The 25728-nt window shown below is 40.7% G+C and overlaps 10 protein-coding genes across 10 annotated transcripts; 5 read left to right on the top strand and 5 right to left on the bottom strand.

Moving 5' to 3' along the window:
• The first annotated feature begins 242 nt into the window (after window positions 1-242).
• Window positions 243-1397, top strand: BDV27DRAFT_71464 (putative NADH-ubiquinone oxidoreductase 21 kDa subunit). Its single transcript, XM_032077386.1, has 3 exons — window positions 243-429; window positions 490-986; window positions 1038-1397. The coding sequence occupies exons 1-3, from the start codon at window positions 370-372 to the stop codon at window positions 1060-1062; spliced, it is 582 nt and encodes a 193-aa protein (XP_031921362.1). The 5' UTR covers window positions 243-369; the 3' UTR covers window positions 1063-1397.
• A 57-nt stretch (window positions 1398-1454) lies between these two features.
• On the bottom strand, window positions 1455-2390 carry BDV27DRAFT_137988 (DUF1761 domain-containing protein). Its single transcript, XM_032069119.1, has 3 exons — window positions 2210-2390; window positions 1843-2147; window positions 1455-1781 (listed from the first exon to the last, which is right to left on the bottom strand). Exons 1-3 carry the CDS (start codon window positions 2223-2225, stop codon window positions 1647-1649), a joined length of 456 nt encoding a protein of 151 aa, XP_031921361.1. The 5' UTR covers window positions 2226-2390; the 3' UTR covers window positions 1455-1646.
• Window positions 2391-3455: 1065 nt separating this feature from the next.
• On the top strand, window positions 3456-4572 carry BDV27DRAFT_137986 (putative methyltransferase-domain-containing protein). Its single transcript, XM_032069118.1, has 2 exons — window positions 3456-3970; window positions 4035-4572. Exons 1-2 carry the CDS (start codon window positions 3714-3716, stop codon window positions 4486-4488), a joined length of 711 nt encoding a protein of 236 aa, XP_031921360.1. The 5' UTR covers window positions 3456-3713; the 3' UTR covers window positions 4489-4572.
• A 32-nt stretch (window positions 4573-4604) lies between these two features.
• Window positions 4605-6895, bottom strand: BDV27DRAFT_137983 (rRNA-processing protein MPP10). The gene has a single exon (XM_032069117.1). The coding sequence runs from the start codon at window positions 6755-6757 to the stop codon at window positions 4652-4654; it is 2106 nt and encodes a 701-aa protein (XP_031921359.1). The 5' UTR covers window positions 6758-6895; the 3' UTR covers window positions 4605-4651.
• Window positions 6896-8780: 1885 nt separating this feature from the next.
• BDV27DRAFT_71419 (oxidoreductase, short-chain dehydrogenase/reductase family) lies at window positions 8781-10178 on the top strand. The gene is made up of 4 exons (XM_032077385.1): window positions 8781-8938; window positions 8993-9431; window positions 9499-9743; window positions 9793-10178. The coding sequence occupies exons 1-4, from the start codon at window positions 8884-8886 to the stop codon at window positions 9978-9980; spliced, it is 927 nt and encodes a 308-aa protein (XP_031921358.1). The 5' UTR covers window positions 8781-8883; the 3' UTR covers window positions 9981-10178.
• Window positions 10114-11207, bottom strand: BDV27DRAFT_71412 (NuoB/complex I 20 kDa subunit family protein). Its single transcript, XM_032077384.1, has 4 exons — window positions 11062-11207; window positions 10818-11010; window positions 10409-10764; window positions 10114-10342 (listed from the first exon to the last, which is right to left on the bottom strand). Exons 1-4 carry the CDS (start codon window positions 11102-11104, stop codon window positions 10248-10250), a joined length of 687 nt encoding a protein of 228 aa, XP_031921357.1. The 5' UTR covers window positions 11105-11207; the 3' UTR covers window positions 10114-10247.
• A 457-nt stretch (window positions 11208-11664) lies between these two features.
• Window positions 11665-12332, top strand: BDV27DRAFT_163727 (uncharacterized protein; the record flags this gene model as incomplete). Its single annotated transcript, XM_032073582.1, has 3 exons — window positions 11665-11709; window positions 11758-12054; window positions 12144-12332. The coding sequence occupies 3 exons, from the start codon at window positions 11665-11667 to the stop codon at window positions 12330-12332; spliced, it is 531 nt and encodes a 176-aa protein (XP_031921356.1).
• A 133-nt stretch (window positions 12333-12465) lies between these two features.
• On the bottom strand, window positions 12466-14082 carry BDV27DRAFT_137971 (ACP S-malonyltransferase). Its single transcript, XM_032069116.1, has 3 exons — window positions 13834-14082; window positions 12700-13777; window positions 12466-12619 (listed from the first exon to the last, which is right to left on the bottom strand). Exons 1-2 carry the CDS (start codon window positions 13992-13994, stop codon window positions 12727-12729), a joined length of 1212 nt encoding a protein of 403 aa, XP_031921355.1. The 5' UTR covers window positions 13995-14082; the 3' UTR covers window positions 12466-12619; window positions 12700-12726.
• Window positions 14083-14242: 160 nt separating this feature from the next.
• Window positions 14243-18766, top strand: BDV27DRAFT_71343 (putative nuclear pore complex subunit Nup133). Its single transcript, XM_032077382.1, has 4 exons — window positions 14243-14673; window positions 14749-14818; window positions 14870-18163; window positions 18221-18766. Exons 1-4 carry the CDS (start codon window positions 14359-14361, stop codon window positions 18592-18594), a joined length of 4053 nt encoding a protein of 1350 aa, XP_031921354.1. The 5' UTR covers window positions 14243-14358; the 3' UTR covers window positions 18595-18766.
• A 152-nt stretch (window positions 18767-18918) lies between these two features.
• BDV27DRAFT_150578 (uncharacterized protein) lies at window positions 18919-19588 on the bottom strand (the record flags this gene model as incomplete). The annotated part of the gene is made up of 3 exons (XM_032071240.1): window positions 18919-19153; window positions 19255-19411; window positions 19552-19588. 3 exons carry the CDS (start codon window positions 19586-19588, stop codon window positions 18919-18921), a joined length of 429 nt encoding a protein of 142 aa, XP_031921353.1.
• Between the last annotated feature and the right edge of the window lie 6140 nt (window positions 19589-25728).

Genomic DNA, 25728 nt, shown 5'->3' with positions numbered 1-25728 from the left:
TTACAATATTCCCAGTTTAGACTTTTCCAAATTATGTTTCCCTTCCAACTTTGTGGTCGTAACTATATTTGATTTAATCTACAGTATTCAATTTGTACTCACCAATAGCCCTCGCGCCATTGGCTCAGCCGGACTGCAACAGTGGGCGGAAATATAGTTGTTCCGTACACGGCGACGTTTCTAACCCGACAGCTCGATTTCACCACAGGACGACAATTGACTTAATTCATTCGGGTTCTATTTCTATCTTTGGGAAGGTATAAAACAACAATGACCTATTTTTTTTATTTTTTATTTCGCCCCATCTCATTGATTACCTATTCTGAGAAGGTCCTGAAGCTAATTCATTAACAGAGAGTGCATCTTATCATGGCTCGCGAGATTCTCAAGGCAGCGAAGTCCGCATCGAATGTCGTCGCCGTTCACAAGGTAAAGAGCTCTAACATACATTCCAGACTAAGGTATTATCTAAACGTCTATTCCTGCCAGAAATACACACTTCAATCCACCGGCATCTGGGAGCGTCTTCGCCGCCTTCTTTCGATTGATCCCAATCGCTCAACAGGTGTTCCATTGAACGCCCAGTTTCGTCTACCGACCCCTGGAGCTCTTCCTCCTCTTTCCTATGACGACCCGGTTACCATTCCGGCCGGTGATATTGCGGACAACCCTTATTGGAAGCGTGATGTTCGGAGGAGTTACCCTAAGCTTAGCACTGTGAGCCAAGCAGATGCTGTCGGTCTTCTCACCGTAGGCAGCCAGGCAGCACCGAAGGACGATATTCTACAGATCGGTGAAGCAGGAGAGAAGCAAATTATTTCAGTCAAGCAGCAGGGAGAAGAACGCGGTCTGGCTAGCTTTTTTGAGAAGGATAAGAAGGGTTTTCAGGGTGTCTTAAAGGCCAATGGTTTGCCGCCGAAGCCTTGCAATATGAACCCGTCAGGTTCCAAGTATCAGCTTGATCATGATCATGGCTATTCCAATGTGTAAGTTGACCTAATCCCTCGTGCGTGTTCTAAACTAACCACTAGGAAAAGATATCCCTGCCGCACATTTGTCTGATGATGCACTCGAGTTAGAGATTGAATATTACATCGCATTCTTTTTGCCTTCCACACTCCCGCCTCCCTTGCTGCTGTTCAATTTTATACTATTATACCCAAAACGTACTCGGGGCGATAAATAGTGTATATGAGACTCCATAAGTAGGCAGCACTAATGGTTCGCACTTCTATGAGTATTAGTTTTTTATTTTTACTTTTCTCCTTTTGGAGCGTTGGATATATGCATATTTGCATAACGTTAGGAGGCGACGAACTGCTACTGGTGGAGAGGATACAGATAACTATTAGTTACTTAGTAGCCAGATCAAGAAAGGTAGATTGGTAGTAACAGGTACCCCCGTACCCCAAGATTACTTTATCCCAGTCTTTAAATATCTTGGATACTTCAAGCTATGGTTTCCATGGCAATCGCATTGTCCTTTGTGGCTTTAAATTACAGATTCCATGTGTTTTATCTTCCACATTACAACATTAATACCCTGAATGACACCAGAACATGTACTAAGTATACCCATGAACCGTGGCTACAAAGTTGGATAGCCCTTCCAACAAATATCATGTTCAGACATAGCAGAGGAATTCTTAATCAAAAGGATTCGTACGTGTACCCCACCAAGTCAGGAACAAACTAAGCCCGACTGTCTCGAAGACTCGGCTCACAGCACCTACAGCAACTGTATCCAGAGGCCGCTTCTCGGTAAAAATTTGGCTGATGAACTATCATCTGATGTCAGCACAATAATTCTTCTTTATAACCCGAATTACAAACAACACATACACTTGGAGCAGAGCTAGCCATGAAAATCAAACTTCCCAGATACGCCGCGCCCTTGTAACTCAGCGTCCCGGTTGCATTAATCAGAGCAGCCACTCCATAAGTTTGCATGGCACTCCCGATTAGAGAGCTTCCCCAGGCTGCGGCAGCCCCGGCAGCCTCCTTAGACTTGATGAATTCCTCTTTCGTGTTGGCGGCCTGGGCGCGATGGTAAGTGTCACCGAAGACAGGAGCCAGTATGCCCAAGGACGCGGTGTGTGTGAAGAACGTGCCCATAGCAATAGCAGAAGGCTTCACCGGAGGCAGATCTGGTCATTATCGATTAGCATTCGGCAGTGAAGAATAGGAGAAGATGGTCGTCAGTACTCACAGTGAAGAGTCGTCATGGTGTCAAGAGTGCGGGTAGGAGCCTAGCCTACAGTCGAAATCGAATTGAAGGTCTGATTGTTGATAGAGACGATCTGAGCTTATAGTGAAACTCAACCAGTTCCAAATGCTTTTCTGAGAAGGTTGACTTGTGGAACAGGACAGCCCTTTTCTAAAGCTCAGGGAACAGGTCACATGTTGTTGCCATCATTTAATGCAGACGTTTAATGACGTCGTCATGATCCAAGGACAGAAGAACCTGGATTCAATGGCTAGTAGTTTGGCGGGCCAATGACCCGACATTGCTTGGATCGGCGGGTACTACTATTTAGTAGGGTCGCCTTAATTAAGTATAACTAGTACTACTCCGTACAGTATGTGTTAATGTGGGGAGGGGTAACACCATGACGTCAGCCGACAGATGAGAGGAAACGATTTTCATTTCTAGAATACTTTAGAGGTGACCTAAGCCTGGGCCATTTTGAACAAGATACACTAAGTTGCGAGTTCCATTGCAGGATATTCCATTGACTATATGTCTGTATCATAGAATAAGTACTTTCTAGATGTACTTTGATAGTAGTTGTTAAGTTTTTGTGTTAGGCGTTGAACTAGTTAGAACATCTTCTGACCACATTGGCATTTGGTTCCAGGTTATGTAAGGAGATATACTCCGTAGTAGAAGGCCTAGACTAAAAGAAGTGGAGGTACAACTCACCTATTAGATACGGGACATTGAAGAGATCTCGTTCATTCAACTCAGTACACCTCAACTCAGAGAAGCTGAGAATCTGTTGTTGATTACTAATCATGAACTATTCTTGTTTAAAGAGAGAAAATACTGGTAGAATAATTAATGCAAGACCAATACCGCTAGTGAAAAATTGAAATTACTATGCAGGATCGGGTGCTATCTCAGGTTGCTATCCTTGAACCAGTAAACTATACAATTAGAACTAGGCTAATCACAATGAGCATGCCAAGGCGGTATAAGTATCTCTTTTATGAACTACATTGGCTGTACCCTGTTATTAGTAGATACTAGTACTGCGGAGTAGTAGTTTACCTAACATTGATAGATACTTACTCCGTAGTACGGAGTACATGTACCAGTACGTACGCACACCTTGATTCTTACTTCCACCCTTGCCTTTTGTTTTAAATAACATTTGGGATATATGTTATTACAAAGCAACATTAAGTATAGATAGTAGTTATCTAGGTTTTGTGTTTAATCTATTCGGTGTTTTCCTGCCCTAACCCACCACAACAAACATTCCATAAAGCTATATTTTTTCCAATTTTCATACCATTTTCTTTCTTGGGTACCCGCTTTTTTACCTTATTTCTCTATTTAATCTACTTCCTCCTGGTTCTTCCCTTTTTCTCTATTTCCTGTTACAAACGATATTCCCCGTTTCAGAGACGGAAAACGGAAAAAGCACAGCTCCTGTGTGAGTGTAGTCTTATTACTAGCCCCATCTGTTTGTGATTCTTCCATATTGAGCATGATGGAAAGTTCCAATTCACCCGACCAGCAAGCAGGGCTCAGTGAGTCTTTCGATATTAGCGAGTCGCTTGTTCCAGCAAGGGATCCCAAAAGAGTTGGCCACGCTGAAATTTCGTTTGATGGCCTACTGAAAGAACCCCTAATAATCAAGGAAGATCTTAAGGAAGGATGCGGAGGCCAGCTATGGCCGGCAGGCATGGTACTAGCAAGATATTTGTTACATCAGCACCGATCTGACTTTAACAATAAGACCATGTTCGTCCGGCATCTAAGTTCCAGTGAATTATAAGGGGTCTATGGTACTGACTGGCAATACTAGAGTCGAGTTGGGAGCTGGCGGAGGTCTCGTGGGGCTTGCTGTTGCACGCGGTTGCGATATTGGGTCGTCATCGGTATACATTACGGATCAAGCACCAATGTTCCCATTAATGGAGGCCAATATTAAGCTGAACAATCTTTCCTCTCGCGTTGCAGCCACGGTGCTAAACTGGGGGGAGTCTCTCCCAGATTGTATTCCGACACACCCCGCTATCGTACTTGCCGCGGACTGTGTCTATTTTGAGCCGGCCTTTCCTTTGCTGATATCAACTCTCAAAGACCTCCTGGGCCCGGAATCTATTTGCTATTTCTGCTTCAAGAGACGTAGACGGGCGGATCTCCGTTTTATGAAATTAGCGAAGAAGCTATTTCACATAGTCGAGGTCTGCGATGACCCGATGGCAGAGACTTACAAGCGAGAAAATATTTTCCTATATTCAATACGTTCAAAATAGGGCACGCCTGTCTATAAGGATGAAGAGAGACGGATAACTGGATAAAGCTAGGAGGAGTTTAAGTGAGGTATATTTGTACGTCGGCAATTGAAAAATAAAGTATAAATCAAGATCTCCTCGGATACCTATACTAGTACATACGATCATATAATATCAATATCAGCTACAGCTTAAGTGCATCCGCACCACTCCTTGGGCCTGTTCCGGTTGGTTTTTGGCCATGGATATCCGTGACTTCTCCTTGCTTTCCAACCAACTTCACACCACCCTTTTTCAAGTCCGACACGATTTGTTGCCTCTCAGCTGCCTTTCCTGACTGCCGGTTTTTATCGCTGGTGGTAGATTTCTTTTGCTTCCTGTGTTGTCGCCGTAATCTTGACTTCTCTTCACGGGTCATCTCTTCTTTGGAGATTGACAATCCGTTCCTCAAGACCACTTCCCCAGAAGCTTTACCATCAGCCCCAGGTGCATAGATCTCCTGGGGGGCAAGAGCTGCTGCACTGCCAACAGCACCTCCAGCTGTTGGTTGCGCATCCTCCATCATAATAGTTGCCACATCAGTAACAACGTTGATGTGTGCGTGTGGAATCTTGGGCTTATAGTGCCAGTTCGAGAGGGCATCCAATTGTGAACTTATTTCGTTCCATAGACTACTGATCTCAGCGTGCTCGCGCGTAAGTTTCTGATTCTTAGGATCCACATAGTTAGGATCAGTAGCTCTGAGGTGATCAGTCTCATATAGCTCTGCAAGGCCCTGTTGAGCTTTAGAATCCTCAAGCTCAAAGCGGTTCTTTCTCCCAACCTGGCCATCAGTGATACCAGGGCGGCGACGGATAACTTCATCGAACTCCTTGGCAAGTATCCGACGCTTAACAAGGCCTTCGATGTCTTCGGAGACCTCCACGGTAACCACAGGGACAGGCTTTCCAATTCTTTCCACTTCAAGATCTTCCTCAATAAGCGAGTTCACGGGTCTCTCAGCGGCTTTAGCTTCGCCAGCAAGCATCCATTCTTTCTTTGCAACGTTGGCAGCTTCCAGGCGACGAATCTCATCGGCGATCCGTGCGCGTTGTTTCTCGTGTGTAGATTTCTGGGTTTCAGGTTCACCTAGTTCACCATCGGATACATCACTGTTCGCAATTGAAGCATCATCCTCGAATAAATCACGTCGTACATCGGCCATTGCACGGTCTATATCGTTACTATTAATTGCAGCAACTGGCTGAGTTTTCGGGAGCGGACGTGACCTTTTGGTCGTAGACTTGCGAGGTGGCGGCGCAAAAAAGTCAGAATACTTAATATCACTAGTATTGACCCAATCCGCCTCTTGGTTAGTACCAGGATATGCATCGTCTGTATCTGAATCTAGCCCATCTTGAAGGTTGACATTGTTGAATATTGGTCCTTCCTCATCGCTTGCGTCGTCATCATCCATATTTTTATCCTCGACACTCCTATTGGTCTCATTTGACGGTGATTTTTTCTTTAAAGAAGCGCTAGTGTTCCCAGTGGCGAGGGGATCAGCATGCCAGTCAACTTCTTCATCACTTTCAGAATCATCATCTGGGCCGCCCCGGGCGTCTTGTCTTTCCCACTGTTCGGATTGTTTGTTGAAATCGTCAATTGAGAAGAATCCATCATTCAACCCAAAAGGGTCCTCTTTGTACGTCTCGGGTTGTTCTCCATCACTACCAGTTTCACTGGATTCACTTTCCTCGTCCAAGGCCTCGTCAATACTCTGGGAGTCCGATGCATCATGTGCCGAGTCGCCTAGATCTTCTGACGCCATACTGCCTTTCTCATCAACATCTGACAAGCTCCTGGTACCCTCTATATGACTGCCCAGCTCGCTGCTTTCGGTACTTTCATCCTCAAAATCTGAGCCCTCGAAAGATGTAAAGTGTTCCTCCGATACAGGGTGGTCAGCATGTCGAAGACTTAACATACAATCGCGTTGGATTTCCTGTCCAGCAGAGTCAAGGATTCTAAGTGCTTGCTCCCAGATCTGATCGGAGCCAAATCCCTCAACGAACAACTGCTTTAACTGCAATACTTCGGTGTTTCTTTCTAGGTCTGCCTCGCATCTTTTGCGTTTCCTATTCTGTCGTTGGCGGGCGGACTGGGCGTCACTAATCGAAAGAGCGAGAGGGTCCAGGAAATATTTTGCCGATCCTACTATGGTGTCGTTTAATTGTGCTGTAGGGCGTAGAAACGCCCAGGGAGCAGATAATTCTGCGTTAAGAGTAGGATCCGTTGCAAAACCAGCCATGGCACCGTGACGGTCCAGATTGCCGCAAAACGAATAAATAATATGTAAATGGTTCGATTGAGTGGATACAGAGCGTATGTATTCAATGTAGAAAGAGATGAAAATGATTTGATCCTTTTTGATTTAATTGCAAATCCATTCAATCTTGATCAATTACAGTTTAACCACTTGAAGTATGAGGGGACGGTAAAAAAAAAAAAAAAAAAAAAAGGAAAATAAAGAAAAACAGATAAATGGATTATTAGTACTCCGTACTCCGCACTATGTACTTGTGCCTTAAGATACTAGTGGCAATGTTGTAATACGCGCTATCCATAAACGATACCAGGTTTCTTATATTTATATAGTTTACTGCTTATATGTGGACTGATGAAGAGATCTACTGAGCACATCGATGAACTCTCTAAAAGTATGAATACTTATCGTGCTAAGAACATTTGTTGGCGTTGCTGGCCAGCTTTCTGCCTCCACCATTCGCATTAGTTGTTGAAATTGTGCCTCAACGCGCTCTCCGGTTGACAATTTGCATATCTAGTGAATTATACAAAGGTGACTCGAGTTAAGATTATGTTTCCGGTAAGTACTCTGTATACATAGCTATTTTTTTCAATAAGGTACGGAGTATTGAGATGTTTGAATACCCTATCGGCCGCTCCAGCCCCTGGCCTCTACTATACCGCGCCCTACCTCAACCACTTCAGTTCTTTATATCTACTACATATAAATTAACTATAGACACTTTTACTTAGGGCCGCGGCAGAGATATATCGTCACTATAGGGTAATCTACTTACAGTCCTTATACTAATAGATCTACAGATAAATTATCATTGCAATAATACACTATTGGCCACCAGTCACATAAACACATTTTACAGTATAGAATAGTGGCTTGTTTACAGAATCTTGGTAGTGGGCAATTTATTGAACTGTCTTTGAGACTAGATTGAACTATTCATCTTACCAACCTTGTCAATAGGCTATATGAAAGGATTACTTATCAAGAAAGGATGGCCTAGTCTAGGAAAAGAGATAGTATGGAGGTACGTACATACCAGGACAGATTCATGATGAAGTATGTACAGTACAGTACGATACATACCGTTGACGAGCGCCAAACTAGACATGTATCGTACCAACTTGGGGTACGGATTACTCCGTACCTACCTAGTGCGGCGATATTAGTCAGCCGAGTGAGATTTCATTCTGCCTTAGATAGCTTCAGATTAAAATAACAATAATTACTTACAGAAGATTAGAAAGCATTAGATTTCCATCAATCCTACTCCAAGAAGAGCTCTTAATCAGTCTAATCTCACTTTCCAGTCACTTTTTCTTTACATTTCGATCGATTCTAATTCGTTTTGATCGATTCTAATTCATTTCCTTTACACTAGTAATAGCACTATATACTCTGGACGTCTTACCTATTCAGTAGTCATCCTTCTGTTGTCAAGTCGCTGTGCAATGCTTTGATGGTAGATCAAAAATGAATCACCATCCATAATGTTAGTTCACTTGGTACACTGTCTTTGCTCGGAGTAACACCATGGGAAATTGATACCATATATATACTACGCAGTGATTGGGCTGACTGGAGCTTGGTATTAAGCGTGATAAATCACAGTCAAGAATGTCGAAGGGAAATATTTACATAGAAAGTACCAGGCAGCGTCCACATAGACACTGCAGTATACCGTGTAGATGTACTTAGTCGTGGGGTAGTTTCAACTTGGTTCGAACGCCACTCTCACATGCACCGAAAATAGACTCCTTCAAACCCCTTTTCGTCACAACTATATAACCTTGTAATGAAATGAAAATTGGAAGACGTGCAGGTTCTGAAGTACTTCAAGCAAACAAATAAGAAGAGATGTGTTAAGCAGCGAAGACGAAAGAGAGGGTGGAAGCGACAGATCTCCAGTGTACGTCGAGGAGACGTCACTCTGACGAAGTTATTAGCCTGACTAAATAGTAGTGTCGAGGATACTTAATGCTGCATGGTAGCTGTGAATATACTCAGTAATAGACGCAGGTAGCTCCAAACATCGCTAGTTAGCAAGCTCTCCTTCTGTACCTTCGCACCTTACCTAGCCAGCACCTTACGGCCAAGTAACAGTCTAAATCATGCAAGTCTACACAGAAAGAGCCGCCCGCGGCACTGAATCCCAGTTTCAAACAGGTAGGTCTGTCCTTCACGGAGTGTATCGAACTATGTATTTATCGGTTATCCCAGGTCATCAAATCCCCGTTCAACATCAGAAGAAGCCCGGGCTACAAGAAGAGCTGGAGGACCCAAAGCCGGTTTCAACCCACATACCGACCGAGGAAGGCGATTATACGACGTATAAGGCAGCGGGGAAGCTTGCTGGGAAAAGAGCCATCATCACAGGTGGTGACTCTGGAATTGGCCGTGCCATTGCTATATTGTTTGCAATGGAAGGAGCATCTAGCTTGATTGTCTACTTGCCAGAAGAGGAAAAAGACGCACAAGAGACAAAGAGAAGGGTCCAGGGCATAGGACATGACTGTCACTGCTTGGCTGTGGATGTCCGCAAGAAGGAGAGTTGTCGAGAAGTGGTTGATACTGCCATGCAATGTATGGGTGGCATAGACATTTTGGTGAATAATGCAGGATTTCAGAACATGATTGGGGATATTAGTGGCCTTGAAGAGTGAGTGGAAAGCTCCCTTTCGCTGCGCCCGGTGTTAAAATCATCAGAACTGATATACAACTAATAGGGATCAGTGGGAGCGTACATTCGACACTAACATCCATCCATTCTTCTACCTTTCCAAGTACGCGCTTCCGCACATGAAAAGTGGCTCAACTATAATAAATTGTGGGTCTGTCAACGCATATATCGGTCGACCTGACCTCCTTGACTACACAGCAACCAAGGGTGCAATCGTTGCGTTCACCAGGGGCTTGTCTAACCAACAAGTTGGAAGAGGTATACGGGTGAATTGTGTTTGTCCTGGCCCAAGTGAGTTTAGCCCCAGCTAACAACTGCATGATAACTAACTGCTATCTAGTCTGGACACCTCTGATCCCTTCAACGATGACTAGTTCTGCAATGGATGAATTCAGTAGTGTGCCAATGGGCCGTCCAGGGCAGCCCAGTGAAGTGGCTACTTGTTTTGTCTTCCTAGCAAGCCAAGATAGCAGCTATATCTCGGGGCAATCCTTGCATCCCAATGGAGGTGTTGTTGTTAATGGGTAGCCAGGTAAGGGCTCGGCTGAAGGGGTGGCTCTCGAGACAAAGCAGGAAAAAAGACATATCCACCCACATCTATATAATTAAACGGGACCTTCACGACATACAGTAGTATGACAGAAGCAGTAAAAGAACTTTAGCTAACAAAGTAATAGTTGTAAGTATGGATAGCAACTAGCCTGCCTTATTGACCAACAGAAATGATTTTAATTTTACATCTACCTTAACTGAGCCCTTGGGTTCGAATAGGAGGATAGAACATATACCAAAGATCTAGCGTCTGTACCACATGCGTGTGATTCTGGTGTGCCTCATCTTCTTCTGGAGTTGAAAGATTCCGTACATCAATGCCTCGGAGGTCGGTGGGCCTTCGGATTAGCGGTCAGCAAATGTTCATAAAAATCACGAGACCATAGTTACGGGTGTAAACGAACATCCAGGAACATAAACATCAACAGGGACGATCCTATCGCACCCACGAACAACGGAGTAGCTGTAATGATAGTAGCCACCACCATTTGCACAGCTGCCCATGCTAACAACCCAACGTGGGTCGGGCATCTGATCATAAACCTGCCTAAGAGCGGGTGCCATTTTGTTCGTTAACGTGCCAGCTACGATCATGACATCTGACTGGCGGGGAGAGGCTCGAAAGATAATTCCTAGGCGATCTTGATCATATCTCGGGGTAGACAGATGCATCATCTCGACAGCGCAGCAAGCGAGACCAAAAGTCATAGGCCAAAGAGAGCTCTGACGTGCCCAATTCGCAACTTGATCCAAGGTAGTCCTAAGTACAACGTTAGGCACGTATATAATTTCCAATCCTTTAGGGACACAAACAGCACATATTGCATCGCACCCTCTTTCTTCTCCTGGCTCGGTAGAGGTACCTCCTTCCGTATCTTTCCAGAGGCAGTCAGCGGCAGGCCGGAATGTCCTTGGTGCTCAAGCGCTGTGGCTGATTTATTTGGAGTAGTTGACATATGTGCAACTAGTTGGATTCGAGGAATCGATGAGATCAAGCGTGGTCGTGCTGCTTAACATGAGCGAAGCTCAAAAGACTCGCAGGCAGATAATTGCTCACCATAAAGAGCACCCGGAAGGGTGCGCGCAGATAAAGGAAGCATGGCAGCTGTAGCTAGTTTTGTTATGAGGTTCCCTGTGAAGATCCTTGGGTTGAGTGCCGAAAGATGTTGCAACGACTTCAGAATGTCGCTTGCTGGTGGTAATTATGATACCAGAAGGCGAAGCGTTGCGGCTCTGGACTGACGGTTCTGCACTAATGGTACACTAGCCTTTGCTTTACTGTTATAATACAGAAATTATACCAAGAAATGGTGCATCGGGAGCTCATTTCGCGTACAGTACTGTAAGATGTATCAGCCTAGGTGTCTATCAGGTAGGTAAGTTAAATTCTAAACTACATCATTGGGTCATTTTAAATACCATCTTGTACCCAATCTAGGTATCTTATCTACACTACCAGGTGTGTTGTACCCCTTACCCACTTGTACTCCATTGGGTTGTATGTAACTTGTTCATTCAGGCTATGTACTGGCAGTACTTCCCAACCCGGTGAGAAGCCAAATTTGCGCAAGTGAAGTCTCCCTTAACTCGAATGCCTTCGGAGATAAACACAATTCCGTACCGCCGTGGATCATTCTAGTTACAGATATATATCTCCAGAATGTCAGGACCGAAAATTGCTTGCATCGGTATAATTGGAAAGGCTGTACGATGACTATGGTTCGTTCAAGATGACATACTAATGCTCTAGAAGGACAACCCTTTGCATATCTCGCTTTTCCCCCCTTACGTGAACTCTACTATTGAATTCTCGTTCTTATTGAACTCCTGTCTCGATATCTTTGAGATACGGCAGAAGCAAACTTCAGTCGATCAAGACCTAGGCCTCTTGCACGCCGTCGATGAAAAACTAGCAGCATATGGTTGGCTAACAACTACTGGCGTAAAATTACTGGTCATTATTGATTTGATCGGACAACCGGTTCCAAACAGCATCGAGAAACAAAAAGGATTTCCGAGGACTGGTTCCAAAGATCCAGACCTGAAACCAGTAAGTCTTGTCTCGGATGGTCTATGTCGAATATGCTTTTCTTGGTTTCAACACATTCGTAAAAGCCCAAATTAACAGTGAACTATTAGGTTTTCCGAGCCTTGCAAACAGCCTATATCCGGCTTTTGCAAAACCCATTCTATTTTCCAGATGATCATGTCCCTACAATCAAAGCTGCTGCCCCTGCATCGAATTCGTTGCAAATTACAGACCACAAATTCATTGCGGAGGTCAGGCATATTGGTGAAACATGGGCACCAGATACGACTATACCTTGAAACGATGCGGTGGCCCAAGCTTATGGTAGAGACCAACTCTCCAGGTATGTGAAAGGAGTAACTGTGGCTCATAATCACTCGCAGGTGTTAAATGTTCAGTATGGTTTGACATAACCTCTAATAGTCAGTGAGGCAGACTATGTGCCGCTTTAATCTTACTGGCCTGATTTACTTAGTCCACACTTGTTAATCTCGAAATGCCAAGAAGTTGCAAGATGTCGCTATCATTTTCATGGCAATGGCACAGATGAACTTCTGAGACCACTAATTTATGGGACAATTGAAAAGTATTAATCGCCCTTGCCGTACTATCGCTGCTTGTGTAAGTGCTATCAAAATAGTTAATTGACAGCAATGAATCCACCAGTCTGAGCATACCTGTGCCTGTAACGGGTTAATCACACAAAGCTTCAAATTCAGTCTGTTCGAGACTCCTGACGATATCTTCAAGCTCGCGAGGATCACAGATTGCCCAAACACCACCTCCTTTAGCCATTACCTTACCGACCTCCTTTCCAACCAGATTCCTGCCGACTTTCCCGGGCCCAATGCCAACCCAACGCTTTACACCCCTCTCTTGGTCTAGATACCTGATACTGTCCCACCATCGCACGGTATCAACACACTGTTGTGAAAGTAGCCTCTTTAGTTCCTCTTCTGAGCGAAACGGAAGACCAGAAACATTTGAAACACACGGCATATGTGCTGGGAAGTTGAGTTTGATGTTGTCAAGAGCACGGATCATATATTCTGCCGCAGGCATCATTATGGGACTGTGGAAGGGGCTTTCACTGTTCAATCTCACTGCACGTGGATCGTGACCTCCAAACTGGCGAAGTTGGATAAGAAGTGTTCTTATCCTTTCAATACTTCCGCTCAACACTATTTGATTTTTAGAATTGATATTTGCCACCATCACTTTCTCAATAGGCGGCATTCCGTAATTTAAATCATCTTTCATACCATTTGATGACAGGCCCAGGAATTCATGGATTGCTGCGAGCAAACCGTCAAGATGATCAGGTTCGCAGACGAGTGCCACCATTCCATAATCCTCGCCAGATTCCGTGGTGGCTTCTCGAGTGCATTCGGCCATGATCTCTGCCCGCCGTCGGACTAGCTTTAGAGCGTCACCGAAATCAAGATAGCCCCCAGTAACCAGTGCAGAGAACTCCCCAAGGCTATGACCAAGGGTGACATCCACACGAGATTTCGTATCGAAGCCAAACTTTTGTTCTAAGATTCGAAGGATCAATATTGATGTCGCCATAATAGCAGGTTGAGAATTCTCGGTCTTGTTCAGCTCTGAGTTCGGTCCTTCGGCAATAACACGAGAAAGCCGAAACCCCAATACACTATCCATTTCATCTAAAACACTCCCAGCGATGTCTGGAAAGCTATTGATCCATGAAGACACCATTCCTACGCGCTGTACTCCATGACCTAACAAACCGTTAGCCAAAATGGCAACCTGTGGTAGGAGGCTGGCTGGTCCGGACCTGGGAAGAAAAGAGCTGTGCGTAAGGTAGCCTTTCTGGAAACAGTATACCATCTTCTTTGGTATCTGATGAGGAACAATGACCGGTATGACACATGATGCAAGGTACTTTTTATATACAAAGTATAATTTGAGCTAGGGGCAGAGAACATCTTAAAAGTCATCGAGAAGCGTAACCCTGTGGGGTCTTATGGAAACACTAATAGTATAGTATGTAAGCATTGTGAGGCATAGGAGAGACCTATGTATTTAACTCTCAACTACATTGACCAAGGACTAAAATCTAAGCAACAGCTAGTAATCGCAACTGTATACCACGTGATCCATCCAGTGACTAAAGCGCTGACCGCCTACATAATCAATCAACAAATTATCTCTGACAATGATACTACCTATCAATACGAGAAATTGTACTTTATCTATCTAAATTATACCTGCCCTCTTCCTTTAGTTCTCCGTTTCTTAATGGCTTAGATACAACACGATTTTGCGGTGGCCATATTCATGTTTTTCTGAGTAGCTCCGACAATGTTCTTGCCAAAAGCCGCGATCTCGTCGGCATCGTCCTTGCGCAATCCTCGAAGGCGCCAACGTACAAGCTCTGATGAACCGGTCAACGCCCCCAAAGCTAAAAGGCAACGGTCCATTTTGCGTCATGGTAGATCAGACATCCCTTCAGAGGATCCAAACGAGCTGCACGAACATGAGGGTTGCTCAACAACTATTGCTTCCCAAGGCCTTGAGCCCCAAACCGCAGACAATGTTACTTTCCAGGAGAGCATGCCAATTAGAGGTCCAAAGAAGCCAGAGAGGCGAGGCGAGGCTGACGGGACCATTGTCCTCGTAAGTTGTGCTTGGTCAAACTATGGCTCTCCTACATGAGTTGAAAAGACGGTTCGCTGACGCTATCACGCATAGTCCAAAACCGACTTTTACAGTGTTTTGCAATTACCGACCTTGCCAGATCAGATCCGCGGACTACAATCAGGCAAGTATTGCCCATTTCTTCGCGATTCATATTGTTAACACGAAGATACAGGATCCTATAAATGCTTATTTGGTGCTGGCAATTGCTACGCCTTAGCCATAACGCATTCCCATGCAATTATCTGGCCATACTCAATTGCTACTTCCTCACCCTCACCCGCCGATGTGTTCACTATTTCCATACCCGAACCTTTCAGGGAGCCAAATGGGCCAATTCCTCTTGGAATCTTACTATCCAGTGTAACAGCTGGGATTCCAGGATTGATGATCATCTCTCCTGATACTGGGAAGATTATATACTGGGAAACTGTCTCATGTGCTGCATCATTGGGCCTGGCCAGGCAGAAGCAGAAGGCCATCCAGGGATGTATACCTAATCTTCTCTCAGGTGAACACATTACAGATCTCGTGAATGGTGAGCCTTCTGGTATTATAGTCACATTATCATCAGGGAGGGTTGCTCATATCACCGTTCGGGATCCACAAGGAAAGCCGACAGTGACTGTTTATTTCCTGCGAAATGCGTCTGGGCTTGGTAGGATTGGGTTTTTCGGTGGCATTAGAAATGTCTTGGGTGGAGGGTTTTCAAGGAAAGACCTAGCTGCCGTCAGAGCTGGTGATTCTCATCAACGTGGCCAGCGAGACATCATAATCGCTACGTCAGGCGGTCTCTTTGAAATCTGGGACACGCATTGGAATAACGGCAGTATATTGAAGAAACAGTTTGATATAACAAATGACCTATGCAATCATCTTGATACGGAGGACTCTAACAGATCTGATGACTCCAACATCAAGATCTTGGACTTTGCACTCATGCCGGCTGGATCGAACGTTGGTGGGCTACGAGCTAGCGCGTCGGTACCATCCTGGCATTTATTGCTACTTGTAACTCAGACTGAGATGGGCTCGCAAAGCATGTCCCTTGTGCAAGTCAATCTAGCAGAGCAAGTCCATATCTTGTCTACCCACCCTATTGATCTCCATGGGGTCTCGACGGATCTTGATTCAAAACCGAAACTGTATCTTCCCAAGCCCGGTGATACGGCATTCGTTTTAATGGATCACTCTGTTGTACTTTTATCCTTGACTCCAGGGAAAGACAAGTCCGCGCAACATCAACAACCGCGCGCGTTCCAGGACTCTATCAGCTTCCGCTCAGGAAAAGCCTTTGAAATTCTAGGCAGTGGCTTTGAGGACAAAAGCGATGAAAACTGTCCCGCATGTCTGATAATGGTCCGTGATTTTGGTATCATCCGCATTACAGCTTTACCACACCACAACTCGTGTTCCACCACTGAATGTGTTCGAATTACTGCTAAGCAAAAGATTGAGCAAGCCATATTCTATGGTACCATGCTTGGAAACCCACTGAATTTGAACAACAAGAGTAGCCTGGATTTCTCTGTCATGGATATCGAGCAAGCCGCGTTGGAGATTTGCAGAGAATTGCTCCAATCTAGGTCAAAGTTTATCCCAGTGACAGCAATATCCTTAGAACAGAATCTACGATCGAGAGCAAAAGCTTTGGATGATCTGGCATGCCTTTTGATGCATCAAAACAAGTCATTGGATCAGCAAACTTGGTGGGAGTTATTATGGGGCGCGGAGAAACTTGCGGCTCAGAGGGCTATGTGGAAGATAGAAGAAAGCTCTAAGAAATTACAGGGCAAGGGGCCGACCTTTCTTGCCCACGTTATCAACTTGATGAGTGACAAATTTAAGACACGAGTCGAGAAGCAAGACGGCGAAATCGATTCCGTCCGCAACTGGTTTCTCTATGATACATTCCAGATGGAGCATGTTGTTCCATGGATTTTCAATGCCATTAAGCCAAAGAAAGGGCACTCGTCGAGACAAGGACGAAAGATGTCGGAACAAATACTGGAAGCAAGTGAGCTTTCTTTGGCAGTCTTGGAGACCGCATTTAGATTCCGTGATGAGCACGCTAGTCGGTATGGTATTCGTGACGGATATCTCGAAGATGGCTTACTAGTTACCGGCTTCAAAGGTCTACCAGAATTCTGGACGTCTCAAAATTTTAGTTACGTTGAAACGGGCCATTTGTTGGATCTGGAACTTGATAGTTGCAGGGCTTGGATTCAACAAGCAACATCTGTCATCGAAGCTCCCGAGAGCCTAACAGTGAAAAGAATTGCGGGCAACGCTGCCAGACAACTCTATGTCCTAGGCCAAATGCATTATGAGCGGGTCCGGTGGCTTTCTGCCCAGGAGGACCCCAAACTGGTCGATGAGGGCATCGCTACCGAGCAGGCCCATGTTAAACTACGCAAGTGGCGACTCTTCAAACTTGCTGGTATTGGAAGATTAGAGGATGCCATTACGTTGGCGGAAAAATTTCGAGATATGAGTGCATTGGTAGAACTCATTATTGAACTTCAAGATCAAACAAAGAGCGAAATTCTACCCCCAAATTCCCGAAACGATACCTCAGATCATATCAGTTGTGATTCAGATCATCTCAACAAAAAAATTTCTCTTTACTTTGAAAAATTCGGGGAATCATGGGCAAATGCATTTTTTACCCGGCAGATATCGATGCGTCAGTCGGGAATACTGTTCGCCATGAGGAAATTCCAACCTTTTATCACTCGATTTTTGCGTAAGGATGCAGCCTATTCGCGACTGGGTTGGGTTAATGATGTGATTGGTGAAAATGACTACAGCGCCGCCGCTCAGTCGCTGGAAAAACTCGCAATAAGGGGGGAATCTGATTTATGGAGTCATCGTGTCGAACTTTCCCTAGCGAAACTTGCCAAACTAGCAACATGGGAGGAGACCAGTACATCGAGCCATTCGAGTTTTCACAGCGAGATACGGCATCTAGAAGATCTCTCTGAAATAGATGCCGTCCAAGAACTCATTTACGCCTATATATCCCCGGCCTTACAGGGTGCAATTGATCAAAGAGCCGAGGTTGACCTAGCCATTGACCACTTTGGAAAAAGGATTACTGAGGATAGGCCTTCTCTACATGAACTACTTAGTGAAGCCCTCACTAAAGTTGTCACAAGGCAAATCATTGATATTCACCAATTGGTCGATATATTGACATTGATGGATTCTGACCAAGCATCAAAATATGGTCAATCAGAATTATCCGGGAAAGAGTTCTACCTGGCCTTGCGTGTCATTCGTCTCGGGACTTATGCTCAACAAGATTCACTCAGCCACATCACTATGCAGAAGCTAGTGTGGCGACGGTGTATGATAAAAGATAATTGGGTGGCTTCAGGAAGGGCAGCCGAGAACATGGACAATGAAAGCGAGCCCTTTCTTTACGACACGGCCCTTTTCCGCACTCTGGGTCTGTGTCTTAGAGACAGTAAGTACTCGCTTTAGGGACACCTACAGTAAATAGATGAACTAACACCGCTAGCAGGATACAATGAAGACGCTAGCTACGCATCCCTGTACATTCCAACCTCTCCACATGATGTGTTTCTAAATGAATCGGACTCCGAGCTTCTCTCGGCACGCTTTCGACTGGAGCAACGGACACGGATCATACATGATCTTGAGAAGGAGAATGAGATCCTACATGAAAATGTGGAAAAAGGAAGGCTTGATTTTTGGTTCAAGAATCTTCTCGGCTCTGCAGAAGAGTCTGCATCAACCACAATCCCCCCGACTTTTCCTTTAGAAGAGTACAACAACAACAACAACAACAACAACAACAACAACAATAACCAGCAAGGGATGCGGTCCCCGCAGCAAAAAGAGGGGTCTAGTAAGGCGCGGCTAAGCTGGCTTTGACCTTTTATTGGGCTCCATTATTTTAGACTCACAATGTGCACGATTCTAAGCAAGTTAGGACAGTTATGTCAGCGCAATTATGCACTTACACCTATTGTATGTAATTTGACCGGATACAGAGGCAGAATTTAGTTATCACGGCCCTCGTGTGTCTGCTAATTATCTAATCGTCCATCACTTGTGAAGACAATCTGAATCATGAATAGTAATTGCTCTTGTTCACAATGAGTTTGAAATCTCCTGCGCACTATCTACTACTAGGGGCTTCGATGAAAATAGCTACAACAGTGCCAACGCTCATGTGGGACACAGTCCATGGCCCTGTTATACCAGTGTCTTATCGGGGCTAGCGGCTCCGTCAAGATTTAGCACATTGTTTCCATCCACAGATCTTTCTTCACTTTGCACACCATGGAAGCTTTCTTCGAACACAGGCTCTGGCTCAATCGTCTCAAACTTGGTTTTAAAATCCGCTATTCCTTGAGTGCTACTATTGGAATGGCGCCGAGCATTTGTGAATGTGTAATCATAGTCATGGACTTCGTCGCCCGACCGACCCCTAAGTATACGGTTAGTGAGTCATTTAGTTAGGTATCAAAACTCGACTGGCGGGGATGAGCCAAAAAAAAAAAAAAAAAAAAAGAAAGAACGAAATCTCACCAATTTCTCTTTCCCCCGCCATCTTTCTTCGTCTTCCGTGGATCGGCATCAACGGGGCCAGATTTTGCAAAGTAGCGAGGAAGATGCTCTTGGGATACAGCTATTCCATCATGAAGTACGCAGTGGTCACGATCGTTTAGTTTGTGAGAGCGCGTCACTGGAGACGGGTCAGCGATATAGGCAGGTGCTTAGTAACAAATAGTATGGGACTTGGTCTCCAACGATTTTAGAAGGCAGGGTTGTGATAAACTCACTTATGAAAACGCTTGCCTATGTTCTAGATATCAATACACCCACCGGAACAAAGCGAGATTTCTAAAAGGTAGGAGCACATTAGCGGGGTCAAGAGCAGACTGCAAAGCAATCACGGGATGACTTGACACAGGGGCTCTCCTCCCTCGTGGGGTATCACGCCCACTCGCTACACAAGTTCGAGGGGATTCAAGAAAATGAGTTATAAACAGTGTTTGAAAATTTAATGAGGATCCAGGAAATTATCGAACCCTGCTGCATACAACAACATCGAAGCACAAGTTCTATGCACGCTGAGGTCTTACTAAAAGAACCATTCCAAAAGTAACAGGAGTTATGTGCATACCTCAATAGCCTGTATGACACGAGGTCACCATTCACCAATAATCCAGATTATTAGGTGTGACGGTATACGATCAGTGAACTCTTATTAGGTTGGTTGCTGCTAGCTATAGCAGTGGATCTCAATGACAGTCACAATCATCCGATAAGGAGGGTTGAAATATTTAATATTGGATGGGTAGCATACCATATGCCAGCAGTCATGTAATAGGGAAGGGTCCAATTCTCGATGCGGCCTATACATACGTACTTGACCTGTTTTGTCCACTGAGCAGTGAGCAAGCTAAGCCAAGACGGGGGACTCATGACCTCATGGTTGCTCATACAGATGCGGGGTTCGCGATTGCCGAAAGATTCCATGCGGGGAGAAAGGGGCCATTTAGTTCGAGGCCTACTGTGGATTGCCGCCCCACAATGTTGTTACCTGTCCCTTCACGAGTACTGTGTTGAGTGACTTGAGTGACGAGTGAGTGTTAAGGGGCAGCACTTGCTAGGCAGTGTAATGTCAATTTGTATTCTTCAAGTCGTCTAAATCTTGTTGCACCCGGAACTTTGCCTAATGACTCTGCGACCAATTAGCTATCTTGGTTAATTAAACCTGCCGCGAAGTCTATGATCTACGTCGCGGGGGTGGGTCCTGGAGTGTAAGCGCTCTTCCAGTATACAGTAATCATCTGGCAGTATGCCTTTGGCACAGGAGGCCAGTGAGTAGCAGGATATAGCTGTAGTGGGGTTTATGTTCAAAATTATAAGGGAAATAATATTAGAATTATAACAGAATAAATAACCTAGGGTCTTGACTCTTAACCCCTACCGTATCTGATCACCTGACGCCCGATTTTTTGATATACACCGACTTTTCGATACTTTTCAAACCATCATAACTCTGCCAATATGGCTTCAATTGAGGCAGCGATAGCTGAGATCGAAAGCCTAAAACCAGGAGAAAAGATAAACTACACAAAATTTGCCAAAAAATATGGTATAAGCAGGTCTACACTATCTCGACAACATCGTGGTGTACAACATACTCGAGCAGAGCAATATAATGATCAACAAATCCTCAATAATAAGCAGACCAAAACGCTTATAAAATAGATCAATAATCTAACTGATAAAGGCCTCCCCCCTATACTTAAGATGCTACAAAACTTCGCTAAGGAAATTACTGGAAAGAAGTCTGGAAAACAGTGACTAACTCGATTTTTGAAGAAATATAATAATCAGCTTACTACCCGCTATACAACTGGAATTGACTCCCAACACAAGTGAGCTGATTCAGCATATAAATACTCTCTTTACTTTGAGCTGATAGCCAAGAAGCTTGAGGAATATGTGTCAGCTGCCCTAATCCTAAAACGGAATAGCCTTAGGGCTGGCTTAAGAGGATATAAAAATAGAATAGTATAGATTGAATAACTAAGTAAGATATAATAGACTTGAAAAGATCAAATGAATGAATAGGAAATCTGACTATCTGATAATCAGATAGTTGGTTGATGATCTGCTTGAATCAAAAAGATTATTTAGTAGATATCTGCTTTTAGGCCTTATTTATAGACAATTTTTAGGCCTTGCTTTTGGTGAATGATTTCAAATCAATATAGAATTAGTGAATTTGTCATTATGACTAATTCTGACTAATTCTTGATTTTTAATGATTTCTAATGATTTCTAATAATTTATAATAAATTATTAGAAATTATTCAAAGTCACGAGTCATAGATTCCTTCTAGACCTTGATTAAAAATAAGATTTCAATCTAGTCTAAAATAGGCAATACTATAGAAGCTTTCTAGAATATTTCCTAAATAGGAAATTTCACTCCGACAATATTTCATACTAATATATTACTCTGATTATTTAATAAAGTATCTTAATTTATTAATAGTTATAAGCTGCCCTAATCCTAAAGCGGAATAGTCTTAGGGCTGGCTTGAGAGAATATAAAAATAGAATAATAGTATAGATTAAATAACTAGATAAGATAGAATAGACTTAAAGAGATCAAATAAATAAATAGGAAATCTGACTATCTAATAATCAGATAGTTAATTGATAATCTTGTCAGATCATAAGTAAGTTGCCATTTTCTAAGTGCTGTAAGGGCGCGGATATACTGTATCGGTTATATATGGCAGAATATATAATATATATAATATTAGCCTATCTTTCTACAAGACCAGTACCCTCACAGTTATTAATATAAAATATAAAAGTAAAGAAAAATATAAAAACTTTCTACTTATAAAATTATAAAATTTATAAAATTATATAGTTATAAATAAATCTATTTTTTCTTTAAATTATTGGTATCTAAATTATCTAAGTTATTACTGGACTGGGATTTATTACTAGTATTAGAATTATTATTACTATCAGTAATATCTTTATTAGATAGTATAGATATATCGATATATTCAGAGACTTTATTACAAAAAATATCTCTATAGTAGAGATATTTAATATTATTAAATAATAGCTCTTAAAATTAACTAACTTTATAAAAGTATTATTTTATAGTGATAAATATATTTTATTTCTATTTACATTATTTATTTTTTTAAATTTAGTATATTTTATTATATCTACTATTAATATTCTTAATTTACTAACTATATTTAATAAATATTTTTTATATAAACTGAGTATCTTTGAGATTAAATATTTGAGTGAACTAAATATCTAATAAATATATGTCGGAGTGAAATTTCCTATTTAGGAAATATTCTAGATTTCTTCTAGAATATTTCCTTATTAGGTAATACTGAATGAAATTGAAAGAATATTTCCTAAATAGGAAATATTCTAGAAAGCTTCTATAGTATTGCCTTTCTTGGACTAGATTGAAATCTTATTTTCAATCAAAATCTAGAAGGAATCTATGATTCATAACTTTGAATGATTTCTAATATTTTATTATAAATCATTAGAAATCATTAGAAATCATTAAAAATCAAGAATTAGTCAGAATTAGTCATAATGACAAATTCACTAATTCTATATTGATTTGAAATCATTCACCAAAAGCAAGGCCTAAAAATTGTCTATAAATAAGGCCTAAAAGCAGATATCTACTAAATAATCTTTTTGATTCAAGCAGATCATCAACCAACTATCTGATTATCAGATAGTCAGATTTCCTATTCATTCATTTGATCTCTTCAAGTCTATTCTATCTTATCTAGTTATTCAATCTATACTATTCTATTTTTATCTTCTCTAAAGCCAGCCCTAAGACTATTCCGCTTTAGGATTAGGGCAGCTGACAATATATAATTGATTTAGCTATAGATATAAATTATATTTTAATAGTATTTTTATTTTGAATAGATAATATCTATAGATATCTTTTTTTCTTAGTCTAAAATATAATATATTTCTCTTAAAACTATAATTTTATTTTACTATTAATAGATTTTATAAAATTTATTAAGCTAGTATTAGCTCTACTTAGATTCTTAATTAACTTTATTAATAGAAGTCTAAATAGATCAAAAAATAAATAGTAAATAAAGAAATAATATTATAACTTTAAAAAATAAAATATTTAACTATTATTTAGAATATTATTAGATATAATTTGAAAATATTCATTATAAGATTAATATCAATTGTTTCTTCTATTATAGAAACTAATTATAGAGAAAATATTTAAATTATTATTATATATTTATACTCTTTATATATTATTAGTACTATTAGTCTTATTTTTTCTCTTTTAAAATTTTTTTTGAGATATTTAATACTATCCTATTTAAGACTATTAAAGTAGACCTCTCAGCTATTTAAATAAGATATCAATAATATTCTTGATTATTAGTAATAAATTTATATTTAAAGTAATAGTAGTTATAAGAGAAACTAATCTATTTAGTAATTTCTAAATAGTCTATCTATATTCCACTATAAATTCTTTTAGAAAGATATAGATAGATAGCATTAGTAAGATTTTGTTTTATTATATATTTAGATTTTAGAGAAAGATATAGATTCTATTAACTCTCTATTCTTATATTTAAATTCTAATAATAATAACTATATTATATATAGTATATAGTAGATAGTTTAACTATTAATAAACTAAGATACTTTACTAAATAATAAGATTACTATATCAGTATAAAATATAAATAAATTTATATATTTTTATTAAGATTTTCTATATAACTATAACTAATTTAGATAAATAACTAAATAGTCTTTATTAGTTTGATAACTTTTGGGTATATATAAAATATAGGAATAGATATTTTAGATATTAATTTTGATATTCGATAACTTTTAGATATATATAAGATATAGAAATAGATATTTTAGATATTAATTTTAATAATAGTTAATATAGTTATCAGGGCCCCCGGTTGAACTGTATCAATTTTAATATAGATTTTAATAGGTAAAACAATAGATAAAGATATATTTCTCCGAGAATCTCTCAGGGTATTGTTACCTTGGATATACTACCAATTGTCAGATTATAAGTTGCCATTTTCTAAGTACTGTAAGGGCGCGGATATACTGTATCGGTTATATATAGCAGAATATATAACATATATAACAGATCTGCTTGAATCAAAAAGATTATTTAGACACTTTTAAGCCTTATTTATAGATATTTTTTAGACCTTATTTTCAATCAGTGAGTGATTTCAAGATTCAAATCACTATAGAATTAGTAAATTTGTTATTATAACTAATTCTGACTAATTCTTAATGTCTAATAATTTCTAATAATTTATAATCAATTATTATACATTAGTAGAAATTATTTAAAGTTATAAATTATAGATCTTTTAAGATCATAGTTAAATTAGGATTTCAGCCTAGTCCAAAATAGATAATACTATAGAAAAATTCTAGATTATTTCTTAAATAGGAAATATTCTTCTATTTTATTAGATAATTGTATTCTGACATACCCCCCCAGATTTGAATATCTAATTTTTAAAAATAGATATTAAATCTGAATAGAAATCAGTAGATAGGATATATTAAAAAGATCGATAGAAAGATTAGCTTGAAATCAGTAGAAAGATCGATTTAAAAAAGAATTTACTAAAAGTAGTAGAAGAATTGAATAGATCAAAATAGGGCTAATTCAATCTAGACCCTAGAAATCGATATCGAAAAAGTAGATAAAATAAGACTTATTCAATTTTGGGCCCTAGATTAAATTAGTTAAATTAGTATTATTAAATAATCATTTATATCAGTCAGTCATATTTAGATAGTTTAGAAAGATCTAATATTTTTGATTAGTCAGATTTTTAGTTAAGCTATCTATAGATATCTGATTAATTAGTTTCTATTTAACATTAATATTTTTAGCTTTAATTTCCTGTCTAAGCCAGTGATTTTGAATATTAATATATTTCAGCTTAGATCTATATAAAATAGTTATCTGTAAACAGCTAAATAGTCTACTTATTATCATATTCTATTTTAATTAGGATTAAAATCTAAATTCCTAAATAGATATTTCTACTATAGAAATTATCTACTGGTACTAGTTAGGACAAGTAATTTACCTTCTATCAGAGTAAAATTTCCTATTTAGAAAATATTCTAGAAAGCTTCTATAGTATTACCTATTTGAGACTAGATTGAAATCTTATTTTTAATCAAGGTCTAGAAGGAATCTATGATTTATGACTTTGAATGATTTCTAATAATTTATTATAAATCATTACAAATCATTAGAAATCAAGAATTAGTCAGAATTAGTCATAATGACAAATTCACTAATTCTATATTGATTTGAAATCATTTACCAAAAGCAAGACCTAAAAATTGTCTATAAATAAGGCCTAAAAGCAGATATCTACTAAATAATCTTTTTGATTCAAGCAGATCATCAACCAACTATCTGATTATCAG

The sequence above is a fragment of the Aspergillus caelatus genome, assembly GCF_009193585.1.
Source record: "Aspergillus caelatus strain CBS 763.97 unplaced genomic scaffold BDV27scaffold_346, whole genome shotgun sequence".
In the NCBI taxonomy this organism is placed as follows: Eukaryota; Fungi; Ascomycota; class Eurotiomycetes; order Eurotiales; family Aspergillaceae; genus Aspergillus; species Aspergillus caelatus.
The sequence above is the reverse complement of the archived record's forward strand: the minus strand, read 5'-3'. Positions and strand labels throughout refer to the sequence as shown.